Source organism: Haliotis rubra, unplaced genomic scaffold (assembly GCF_003918875.1).
Source record: "Haliotis rubra isolate DU_JTF1 unplaced genomic scaffold, ASM391887v1 Scf704, whole genome shotgun sequence".
Lineage (NCBI taxonomy): Eukaryota > Metazoa > Mollusca > Gastropoda > Lepetellida > Haliotidae > Haliotis > Haliotis rubra.
Window position 1 is genome coordinate 185,911 of NW_025767418.1, and position 13,301 is coordinate 199,211.

Consider the following 13,301-nt stretch of genomic DNA (forward strand, 5'->3'; position numbering starts at 1 on the left):
TCCTCATACCCCCTGCCATCTTCCTGATCCTCTGAAGGGGCAGTCTACGCCATTCCTCGTGTAAAGCAGCTTCCAATTGGGCCAGGTTCTGTAGGAGGATCCCTTTGTTGCACACGACGACAAATCATGTCCCAGATATGCTCCAAAGGGTTAAAATCGGGGCTCATTCAATCGTGAGCTATGTCAAGGGTGCTTACTAAGTTCTTTATTATATCAATCATTACCTAAGAGACTTATGCGAATCTAGTACAAAGCAAATTCCCTGAGGTCAACTAACCTAACTAAAACTTAAAACATGTTGTGCCATCAGTACCACAGAAAACAATGCGAACACCCTTTGTGATACACTCATCTATATACGGCAGTCTTGTTCTCGTCGCTGTATGGCTGGAATAATGTAGAAGCGACTTTAATTCTTAAATCACCCACTCACTCACGCCCCGCGTACACGCGATTGCAAAAAATCAAATAATTTTGTATTTGTTACTTGACTACTGAGCAAAATTCTTGAAATCCAGGAAAACGTTGTTTTTATTGTGACAATATGAACGAGAAAAGCGGAATTAGTTACTTCACCGGTAAATATTCTGTTGCTCGAAATAATGTGATACTAGTTATTAGGAAAGTAGTCTATGTCTAAATATATACATATAGGGAAGGGAGATAACAACTGCATGCCAAAACATCCGCAGAAGAAATATTGAAAATGACAGATGAAGACGATTCCTCTGTTGAGGAAATTATTTCAATGCGAGAAATCGCACCAAAGCCTTTTCCAAGAGCTAAGCATCCTTTCATCACGCATGTCAGGGAAGGTTATGAAGAGCCCCGTGCAGATTCAGTGCGGCGACAGACAGGTGCTCGTTCCTGCCGTCATCACCTCAGACAGGTGTCAATCACTACTCGGTGCGTACCTGTGTAGAGAGTCCATATTTTCGTTAAATCAGCCTTTATCGGTTTTCATATTGTTTGTGGTTAATGGATGTCTTAAACTATTTTCTTTATCGCATTTTCCCATTTATTGTCAATTTTTGTTAGATGATGCTTGTTTGTTTTTGGTTTTGTTATTAGTCAAATTAACACTAACACGCTCTAGCAAGCTAAATTTCAGATATTTTCTTAATTAAAAAAAAATAGGTTTTAATCCATGACTGATATACTATAAAGATCTCATAATTTTTTATTAATATTTTTGGCTGTACTATGGGAGATGAAGGACTTATAAATATGTTGCCTTTGGAACCAGCTGATAATATAACCATCAAATTATTGATCAATGTCAAAATTTAAAGGGGTTCATGTTGTCCATGCAGGTGCTGCCATATCAGTCTTGATGATATATTATTCTTGTCTCTTTTGTCTCCCAAGCTCCTAAAATTTCTACACCACTATTTCTTAAATATATTCCAGCACACCAAGAAAAAGATTAAGCTGAAATTATATGCCTCCACTTGAATACAAATTTAGTTAAACTCTTACCTTATTCTGTCATATTGGGAATGGAGGGGAACCTGGCTGTGGTCACTGTGGCCTTGTTGCCTCATACCTTTTGTTGATAATATAGGCCATGAGGGTCCTGACCTGACCCTGCCTGGCGCTCGGCATTAATGGGTACAACAAGGACTGGTCGGCTCGGAGTCAGTATAATGTGTCTGAGTGGGGTATTCATGCTTCACTGCGGCATGGTATCTCAGTGGGCTGGCACTATAAAACCAGCATAGTCTGGGCTAGTACAAGCAACCGCACATACACACACACACGCATGCACGTCGTCATATGAGCGAAATATTCTCAATCACGACGTTAAACCCAATTTCACCTCACCTCACCTCACCTGACCAGAAGTAAAATAAGAAAGTCATCAGAAATGAGTCAGATCTGAAAAGGTCTAGAGAAGCAAACACATTTTTCCAGGTCACATATCAATCTGGGGACCCCTAAATGTTTAATTTTTACTTTTAGGTAATTAAAAAGATACCAATTGATGATAAAATTTGAATTGTACTATGCTCCGACTGCGGTCCCTTTGATCTCAGACGTGTATTGTATAGTTACACCACAGTATTGAGCTGTGCCTTCGACAGCAACTCCCTGATTGGCTCTTTTCAATTTTAGCCACGCCTACGTTTAACAAACGTTTATGAAATGTATATGGGGCAAAATACAGTCTAAAAAAAAACTTTTCTTGTAAATTTACATTTTTGACCAGTAAAACATTAGGTTTTTATTTTTTGAGCAGGGACGATTATCTTATATTTTTTTCTTATTCTTGAAGAAATATGACCAGCGGACCTGTAAAACAAGAAATAAAATTGGTCTGGCCTAATTATTGAAAATACTTCGTCTAATAAATTGGCCAATCCCTTTAACACAGTAGATTTAGTTTCCATTATATCGGCCGCATGTGAGAGAATGATGTCATCAATTGTATCATCCCAGAGTTTAGCACCTTCAATTTGTCAACTATTTGTGACAGTGTAATGTTGTCTATAGTATTATCCCACTCACAACTAGACATGGCGGCAGTCTCAAACAGAATGATTTTAAATAAAAAAATCCCATGCAGATTTCGAAATTTGAATGCAGAATGTGGGCATGGTACAAAGCAGTTACTACGCCCTCGACAATTCATGGATCAATCACCAGCGACCAGGCTGTGGTGTATTTGGACCAAGCTCTCGTATTAGAATGAAGTAACTACTACATACCTCCCTACTGGTCAATTTCAGTAACTACTTCTTCAAATACTGGGATTGTGGGTTATACAAATCCTTCAAATTTCTGTGTTACTTGTAGATTATCTTTTTTGTTGTTTTGTTTTTTTCAGATAAGAGACAATGTGGTAAAACTGGGCCAGTTTCCTCCAATCATATCCCTGAATGTTGGCGGAATGGTGTACCAGACGCGACTCTCCACGCTGCTGAAGTACTCCGACTCCATGCTAGCGGCCATGTTCAGTGGCCGTCACAAGGTTGACCAGGACCAAGATGGCCATTACTTCTTGGACACCAACGGTGCCGTGTTTGGTCACATTCTGGAATACCTCCGCTACGGAACAATTCCGCCCTCCGACTCATCCATAGCTGTCTACAGAGATGCCGAGTACTACGGCCTTCAGTCCATGGTTGAAAAGCTACAGCTTCGACCAGAAATTGCTTCAATTATTGTCAAAGAATCCCATCGATCCCAGTTTCCAGGGTACCAAGATGCCAAGAATGACGTCATCCGAGCAGCAGTTGCTAATGCGTCAGTTAACAGAATAGGTGAAGTGTTGATATGTGCTTTCAAAACAGAGTTCAAGGCCAAGGTTCAGAACTTTAATCCCCTCCATGGGTGTATTGTGGAATCAGCTCATGTCAGTATCGGGCCGTGGGAAGCACAAGCTGATGAAGAAGTGTTCATGAAATGTCTGGAGAACGATCTCATGGAGGATGGGTTTAATGTCAAGCCGCACGAGAGTAAGCGGAAGTGTAAATATTACTATGGACAAACCTGTCAGAAATTTGTCTACAAGTTGCAAATCATATTTGATTGATAGTTGATTATTTATTCCACACATTTTCCAGCCTGTACCTGTGTAGGTGTTTATGCCATTTGTAAACACAACAATTTTCTGTAACTTGAATCTCTTTTAACAGACACAAAATGTGCAAACAATATTTGTTTTCTTTGATTTTTATGATAGTTTGCCAAAGGGTTGTAGGAAAAACACAAAATAAAGTCAAATTTGTCCTATTAACAGTTTTAATGTTTTAACACATCCTTTTTAGACAATATATCTAAATATATTTTTTTATAAAAAAATCAAACTGCAAGCACCTGTGACCGCTAATCATAATCAATCTAATTTTCTTTCTATTTTTCTGAAACTAAATATAGTAGTGCAGTGGAATGAAACTGCCTGACTGTTGAGACGGTTCCTTCTTGAGACAGTGTTTTATTCAAGTTATAAGACATGGTTGACTGTGACATGATTGTCAGCTTGATATCTGTTGTTGCCAGCTTGGTATAGTGGGCCAGTCATTTCTCCTTTATCATGTATCATCATCACACACAACAGCTTGATGCTGATAGTGCTGTTTGTGCTGACTGAACTTTGTCCTGGAAAGTCAGAATTGCTCTGTTGGGTGCTGAACACATGAGTACTTATAGTGCATGATGTACACTTGTAATGCATACTGAACACGTGTATTGCGTACTGAACACGTGTATTGCGTACTGAACACTGTACTGTAATTGCTTGTAATGCACTGAACACTTGTAATGCATACTGAACACTTGTAATGCATACTGAACACTTGTAATGCATACTGAACACTTGTAATGCATACTGAACACTTGTAATTGCATACTGAACACTTGTAATGCATACTGAACACTTGTAATGCATACTGAACACTTGTACTGCATACTGATCACTTGTAATGCATACTGAACACTTGTAATGCGTACATACTGAACACTTGTAATGCATACTGAACACTTGTAATGCATACTGATGAACACTTGTAATGCATACTGAACACTTGTAATGCATACTGAACACTTGTAATGCATACTGAACACTTGTAATGCATACTGAACACTTGTACTGCATACTGAACACTTGTAATGCATACTGAACACTTGTAATGCATACTGAACACTTGTAATGCATACTGAACACTTGTAATGCATACTGAACACTTGTCCTGCATACTGAACACTTGTACTGCATACTGAACACTTGTAATGCATACTGAACACTTGTAATGCATACTGAAACACTTGTAATGCATACTGAACACTTGTACTGCGTATGCATACTGAACACTTGTAATGCATACTGAACACTTGTAATGCATACAAACACTTGTACTGCATACTGAACACTTGTACTGCATACCAAACACTTGTACTGCATACCAAACACTTGTACTGCATACCAAACACTTGTACTGTTTACCAAACACTTGTACTGTATACCAAACACTTGTACTGTATACCAAACACTTGTACTGAACACTTGTACTGTATACTGAACACTTGTACTGAACACTTGTACTGCATACTGAACACTTATGAAGCTAGCTGAACTTGGAATGCATGTTTGAACTCTTTGAGTGAGTGAGTTGGGTTTTATGCTGCTTTTAGCAATATTCCAGCACCATCACGGCAGGGGACATCAGAAATGGGCTGCACATTTTGTTGACATGTGGGAAATCGACCTCAGGCCTTCAGTGTGACGTGCAGACACTTGAACCACTGGGCTACCCCACCGCCCCTTGAACTCTTGGATGTGTATTCAGTATTAGATCCACTCTTTCAGTTGTGATATGGTCCCTGTACTATACTCTGTTATTTACTATACTCTGCATTTACCTGTACCTTATCTGTAACCATGCATGCAGCCTGTTGCTATATATACTGGCATACTACTCAAGTTTGTTAGGAACGCAGAGTTCTGGTAGCCCAGTGGTCTAAAGCATCATAAACAACTGTGCAGATTTATGGCCCTTGGTAGTACCAGGATTCACTGATCATATATTGAATCTCTGGTTGGCCCTGATCCTGGGCTTGTCATCAGCCATACACTAAAGGTTTGAGTGTATGACCTTAATTACCTTGGGCTTTCTCCGTATGTTCGGTTGGGACAACTTTGTAATGAATGTAAAACACTTTGAATGGCATTTAGAAGTGGTACACAGAAAGGCAAGAATTAATGGATATCAACTTCTTTATTTTGAGGAACACAACGTCTCGGAGTATGTTCTCAGTGATCATGTGAATGAGTAAGATGAATGGGTAGAATATCCTCCAAAATGTCATGTTCCTCAAAATACAGAAGTTGACATCCATTAACTCTCGTCTTTATGTAAAACTCAATGAATAGCAATAGTTAGTTATTATTTCAGTACTTAATTATTTCTTCTTTGGTATCTCACTGAATACCCATGACTATCCCTATCATATGTTGGCGAGGATACCATAAAAGATGAACAAATTGTAATTCACGCCTTTGCTTACTTCAGATTGTTTAATTCTTATTTAGGAGAGCTTTGTTGTTCAGTTGTTATTCAGGGAAGTATTGATCAAAATATATATCATATGTTGGGGAGTCCACACTCAAAGACTAATAAATTCTAATGCACTCTTTTGCCTACTTATAATTGTTTAATTGAGAGCGTTGATGTTTAATTGTTATTCAGGAGAGTATTGATCAAATTACAGAAAGAACAATGAATGATGTGCATCTGCTGTGAGCTGCAAGGGTGGACATGTTGGGTTTGAGGCAATGGTGGTAAAGTCAGCTTGCACATGAGGCTGGCTATATAGATGTTGTACGTTAAAGGGGCCAATGATTGGACTGTCATCCTGGCAGTAGACCTTACAGCCGACTGTGTTGTCTTCACAGAATATTGTTCTGTTGTTTAGGTGCATTTCAATGTAACACATGTTAAATGAATTATATCTGTGACTTTTATTGGCAGGTTAGTTTTGTTGACATTGTATTTTACGTGTTAAGGGTAACATTGACTTGCCAAATATTTGACACTGGGTAAAATTGGTTTAGTTATTTGACATGACGGTTTAATTGCCTTTTCTTATGCAATGATATACTTTACATATGTATGCAGAATAAGTTTAGTTTAGGATGAGGATTTTACCAAGGATGATCACATTGATTTGCTGTGTGTACACCTGTCATCACAAGGGGGACACCGTGATTATCTGGAGTGACTGGGTGCACCGGTCGTGACCAAGGATGATCACATTGACTTGCTGTGTGTACACCTGTCATCACAAGGGGGACACCGTGATCATCTGGAGTGACTGGGTGCACCTGTCGTGACCAAGGATGATCACATTGACTTGCTGTGTTTGGCTGGGTGCACCTGTCATTGTCTTTAGGGACACCATGAACGTGTTGACTTGCTGCGTGCACCTGTCATGATGTCATGGAAAGAAATGATTGAGTGCATGTATACTTGTCACTGAGGTGGTCAGACACTGAAAGTTTTGACTGGGTGCGTGTTCACCTGTCATCATAACGGGGACACCGTGAACATCTGGATTGGCTGGGTGGACCTGTCATGACCTAAGGATGATGACTTATGTGTACAACTGTCATCATAAGGGGGACACCATGATCATCTGGAGTGACTGGGTGCACCGGTCGTGACCGAGGATGATCACATTGACTTGCTGTGTGTACACCTGTCATCACAAGGGGGACACCATGATCATCTGGAGTGACTGGGTGAACCGGTCGTGACCAAGGATGATCACATTGACTTGCTGTGTGTACACCTGTCATCACAAGGGGGACACCATGATCATCTGGAGTGACTGGGTGAACCGGTCGTGACCAAGGATGATCTCATTGACTTGCTGTGCGTACACCTGTCATCATAAGGGGGACACCGTGATCATCTGGATTGGCTGGGTGCACCTGTCATGACCTAAGGATGATGACAGTGACTTGCTGTGTTTGGCTGGGTGCACCTGTCATTGTCTTTAGGGACACCATGAACGTGTTGACTTGCTGCGTGCACCTGTCAGGATGTCATGGAAAGAAATGATTGAGTGCATGTATACTTGTCACTGAGGTGGTCAGACATTGAAAGTCTTGACTGGTTGCGTGTTCACCTGTCATTATAACGGGGACACCATGAACATCTGGATTGGCTGGGTGCACCGGTCATGACCTAAGGATGATGACTTGTGTGTACAACTGTCATCAAAAGGGGGACACCGTGAACATCTGGATTGGCTGGGTGCACCGGTCCTGACCTAAGGATGATGACTTGTGTGTACAACTGTCATCATAAGGGGGACACCATGAACATCTGGATTGGCAGGGTGCACCGGTCATGACCTAAGGATGATGACTTGTGTGTACAACTGTCATCATAAGGGGGACACCATGAACATCTGGATTGGCAGGGTGTCATGACCTAAGGATGATGACTTGTGTGTCATGACCTAAGGATGATGACTTGTGTGTTCACCTGTCATCATAAGGGGGACACCGTGAACATCTGGGTGCACCTGTCATGACCTAAGGATGATGACTTGTGTGTTCACCTGTCATCATAAGGGGGACACCGTGAACATCTGGATTGGGAGCATGTGTCCTGTGTTCGGCCCTGATATAGAATATGAACACCAGTCACAGAAGGATGTCATCTGTCACTTATTAAACATGTGGTGATGTGCAGTTCTATGATGGTCCTCAATTCTGTAAATAATACATGTACATGTAGTGTCATTGACTCCTCTGAAATTCAAGGAAAGAGTTCCATTTGCTTGTCCAGAGTGTCTGTAAGGTGACAAGAATGGGTCTCAATATTGTATTCAAGGCTATGGCTCTGGTACAGCTATGTGGGTCTGAGTCCATATCTGTGTCTGCTCGTAGTCGACTGATGCCAGTTTTATAGTGCTAACCCACTGAGATGCCATAGTTTAACATGGACACCCCAAGCATTGCAGTAACTCTGGGCAGACCAGCCCTTGTTGTACCCTCTTCATGATGAGTGCCAAGACTGTTAACCACTTTATATAAGGCTTGGGGATTGAACCATTTACAATGATCCACTGATAGAAGGGAAATGCAGGGTAACAAATAGCTGTTGTAATGATACCATAGCTGGCATTGGATCATAGAGGAACATAATGATTGTTCCTGTTAGTCGGACCATAGATCCGCCTCTGTAGTGTTGGTAATAGAAGAGGTGTTGAGGTAGTGTGGTTAAAGCTTTCACTTGTCACGCCAAAGACCCGGGTTCAAATCCCCACATGGGTACAATTTCTGAAGCCCATTTCTTGTGTCCCTACGTGATATTGCTTGAATGTTGCTAAAAGCGACGTAAAACTAAATTCACTCACTCACTCACTCAGTAATAGAAACAGGACCAACACTGTCACATGCCTCTTTCGTTTTATTCCTGTTTACACCTGAGCAGTGATACTTGTCCCCAGTTGATGGTTGTGAGGAAGTTCTATTGTGTTTCCATAGAATCCCAATATTGTGTTTTAGTGATACTGTTAAATATGTTTTATTTCAGTTGAACAATGACTTTTGAATGATTTCTGGTGTTTTATGTCTGTGGGGAAAGTGTACTTAAGGAAAGGTGTCAACTGTATGTGTATATGAACAAATCGATATATTATGGAATACAACTTTATTGATCGTAATGAATGTTTACCGTTTGTGCCCCTCCAGCAGGTGAATATTGCCTATGTATTGAGTTATGCCTTTCCAAGACTCACACATGTATATCATTTAGATGTACTGTTATAATAATGCTCCATTACTTGCCCAGTTTGTGTTTGAATCAAACTGTAGAGACTGGCATACTGGCCCATGCCTAACCTTTACTATATAATTATGTATACGTTACATGCATTGTTTATGTTTATGAATACACTAAGACAGTGTAATCCCAAATATAACATATGTTGCATTGTTTATGGTAACTATGAGTTATTAGTGTGTGAAGTGATGTGTGTGTCACCTTGTGACATGTAGATGTATACTGGACAAAAATAGTTAGGGATATATGTAAATTTTGAAATTATGAATAATGATATATTTATTTATTGACACACTGATAAAAATCAGTCATGAAAATACCAATACCCCTAACTTATTTTGTCCAGTATATTTTGTGACCAAGCTCATCATTTTTGTTATCACTATTTATATCATTTATGGACCTAAAGTCACATTATTACAATAGTGTCACCAGTCTCAGTAACTTGTGTGCATATATTTTTGTCACAGCCTGGTTATTTTGTATTTATATCCCAATTGCCCCCTATTTTCATATGCTGGTAACATAAAAAACGTAAACATGTTTACATCAGCCCGGTGTTTGTTTTTGCTGAGTCATCAAATCGGAAATTAGACCTGGTCATGCCAGTGAACTGCCATCATGGTGGACAGCTGTCATAGTGGATACCAGCCATCACAGATTATGTGAAGTGAGGTGAAATGGGGTGTAACGTCACACTTAAAAATATTTCGCTCATATGATGATGTGTATGCGTGTATATGTGTGGCTGCTTGTACTAGCCCAGACTTAAGCTGGTTTTATAGTGCTAGCTCACTGAGATATCATGCCGCAGTTAAGCATGAATAGTGAGTGAGTGAGTTTAGTTTTACACCGCACTCAGCAATATTCCAACTATATGGCGGCAGTCTGTAAATAATCGAGTCTGGACCATACAATCCAGTGATCAACAGCATGAGCATCGATCTGCGCAATTGGGAACCAATGACATGTGTCAACCAAGTCAGCGAGCCTGACCACCCGATCCCTTTAGTCGCCTCTTACGACAAGCATGGGGACCTGAAGATCAATATTCTAACCCAGACCTTCACGGGTATAAGCATGAATACTCCACTCAGACACAATATACTGACTCTGAGCCGACCAGTCCCTGTTGTACCCAAAAATGCTGAGCGCCAGGCAGGGACCATCCTCGAATCTCCAGGGTATACGTTCAATAAATCTCCATCGGCTCGAGCCGTAGATGCATCCAGGGTATAGCGGAAATTTATTGGAACTATACCCTGGAGATTATCGAGGATGGGCAGGGACCAACAAGTACCATATTTTAATGTCTTTTGGTTTGACGTGGCCAGGGATCGAACCTGCGACCTTCAGCTCTCCGTCATAGATTGGGATCATAATGAACAACTGTAAAGGTGGAGATCCTAGATATGGATTGTGATGAACACCAATCACGGATATAAACCATGAACAGCCGTTATTGTGTGCATGGATCATTAACAACCATGGCAATGGTTATAGATCTTGATCATCAATCGCAGTGAAAAAGAATTTAGATTTATGACCAACAATGTTCAGGGTAAATCACAGCCATCCGTCAATAATTAGTCTTGGTTAAAATCAGACCTTGTTTAATTTTGATACCATACCTGTCTTCTTGAAGATCTGACGACAGCTGAGAACTTGCCGCAGGTGACCCGTCTGATCAACCAAGCAGCATCCAGGTATCTGCTATGAGTGTGCGAATTCCAACTGCAAGAACATATGCGTTAGTATATTGTTGAAGATATTCGACAGACACTGACCTTTCTGCAAGATTGCTAGACATCAAAACGCAAAACGGTTTATGAGGTGGACGCAAGGCCCTGAGTTATTCCACCTTCTGCTGGTGCTGTTAAAACGTCCTTTGTGGTATCAGTATTTGCATAATGCTTGCTGAGCAGTTCTTTCTTCAAGTTTCAGATGTGAATACAGAGGATGTTCACTGAATTCAAAGTCAACCGAGGGGCGGTGGGGTAGCCTAATGGTTAAAGCGTTGGCTCGTCACGCCGAAGGCCCGGGTTCGAATCCCCACATGGGTACAATGTGTGAAGCCCATTTCTGGTGTCCCCCGCCGTGATGTTGCTGGAATATTGCTAAAAGCGGCGTAATACCACACTCAGTCAGTCGCTCGTCTCGCTGAAGACCCAGGTTCTATTTCCCACGTGGGTACAAAGTGTGAAACCCTTTTCTGGTGTACCCGCCGTGACATTGCAGGAATATTGCTAAAAGCGGCTTCAAACCATACTCACACGCTCACTCAAAGTCAACCGTTCTTTGGAACCAAGGTAACAGACAGACTTGGGCTAATTTGCATTGTCCTGGTATAACGAGGTAATTTTAGTGAGGTTTCCATGAGGTTAGCCTTGATATGCGCACGTAGTTGCTGGAACAGATAAGCACACGATTGGTCATTCACGGTCTGACCTTTCGGGAGTTAGTCCATCAGTATAGTCCGTTTGGATCAAAAGCGGACCGATGAATTGCAATGTAACTCGAAAACTAATAAACATATAATACTCAATGAAACGCTGATTATAATATAGAAAGGAATAGCCAGGTGTGAGAGAAGCACGTGCACAAGTGCCCACCAAGTTATTGATTCATTAACCTGTGCTGTGCCGTCTCCATCCTTTCTCTGCCATCCTCTCTCGTAACAAATAGTGAACTGTGTCAAAATTTTAATGATAGTTTGTTTAACAACTTTTTTATTTTTAGGATATAAATTCTTCAAAAACCTCACAGAGTTGGTCTGACGTTTTAATTATGATCAGTGTTTCATTGAGTATTATATGTTTATTAGTTTTCGAGTTAGATTGCAATTCATCGGTCAGATTTTGAGCCAAACGGACTATAGGATTCCTGTGGATCCCAGATATCCGAGGCAACCATCTTAACTGAAGGAAGAGACTTTACATTCATCATCGTAGGAGTGTGCTAGTATGGTTTCATGCCGCTTTTAGCAATATCACGCCTGGGGACACCAGAAATGGGCTTCACACATTGTACCCATGTGGGGAATCGAACTCGGGTTTTCGACGTGACGAGCGAACGCTTTAACCACTGGGCTACCCCACCGCCCCTCATCATTGGATGAGACGCTGGATGTTCCTACTAACTGTTATTTAGTCTCTGGCTGATGATGGTGAAAACAAGATGAATAAACAAACGACTTTATGGCTAGCAGCTTTTTGGTTATACATAGAGCGACGTTTTGGTGTAGGTTTGTACACCAAATGTTTAGCTTGACAACGGTGTAAGAAATTACAACGAAACGTCACTCTATGCAATTAACAAGAAGTTGTTGTCCATAAAGTCGTAAGCTTCATTATTGACTCGCCATTTCTAAAAGGCCGATCAAACAATCAGCAAGGTTTGCTACAAAGGTACGTAAATTCTCACAAAGTTGATGTGAGATGTCAGCTTGTATATGTGAACATAACGTTTCTACACTGATATGTTCTTTCACTTCAGCAAAATGTATAGCTTTGTAATAAAGTAAATATTGGTTCAATCGTCTTTTGACGACACCAAATCACACTCAGTCTGTGTAAACATCTAGTCTGACACACTTAGAAAATATTTGTTGGGTCAAACCGATCTGAGGTATGTTACAAGAAGTCTACTGTACACAGCTTTACAAACTACCTAGCTATTCACAGCTGATACCGTTATAGTGTATGGAGATTTACCGGATATCCTCACTCCTTTACGTCAATGGCCTCTCACCGAGTACACATTTAAACACAATATGAATAATGAACTGTATGGTATACCGATCTAAATGGATGATACAAGATTAATGTAATTCAGTTGCGGTGCTTATAGGTCATCGTTATTATAACTAAATGTCAAATATGAGTGCACGTGTACTTACACGTTTTCGGAAAAGATTAGTCGTCGGCAAGTGTTAGTATCCAATTTGAACCAAAGAAATGCTACGACTCGTACCACAAGGGCCACTTAATATTCAATACTGACATT

General features: G+C 40.7%; 1 protein-coding gene across 1 annotated transcript; it reads left to right on the plus strand.

Moving 5' to 3' along the window:
- The first annotated feature begins 295 nt into the window (after nt 1-295).
- Nucleotides 296-3,744, plus strand: LOC124258964 (BTB/POZ domain-containing protein KCTD7-like). The gene is made up of 3 exons (XM_046693032.1): nt 296-309; nt 825-906; nt 2,828-3,744. Exons 1-3 carry the CDS (start codon nt 296-298, stop codon nt 3,533-3,535), a joined length of 804 nt encoding a protein of 267 aa, XP_046548988.1. The 3' UTR covers nt 3,536-3,744.
- The last annotated feature ends 9,557 nt before the right edge of the window (nt 3,745-13,301 follow it).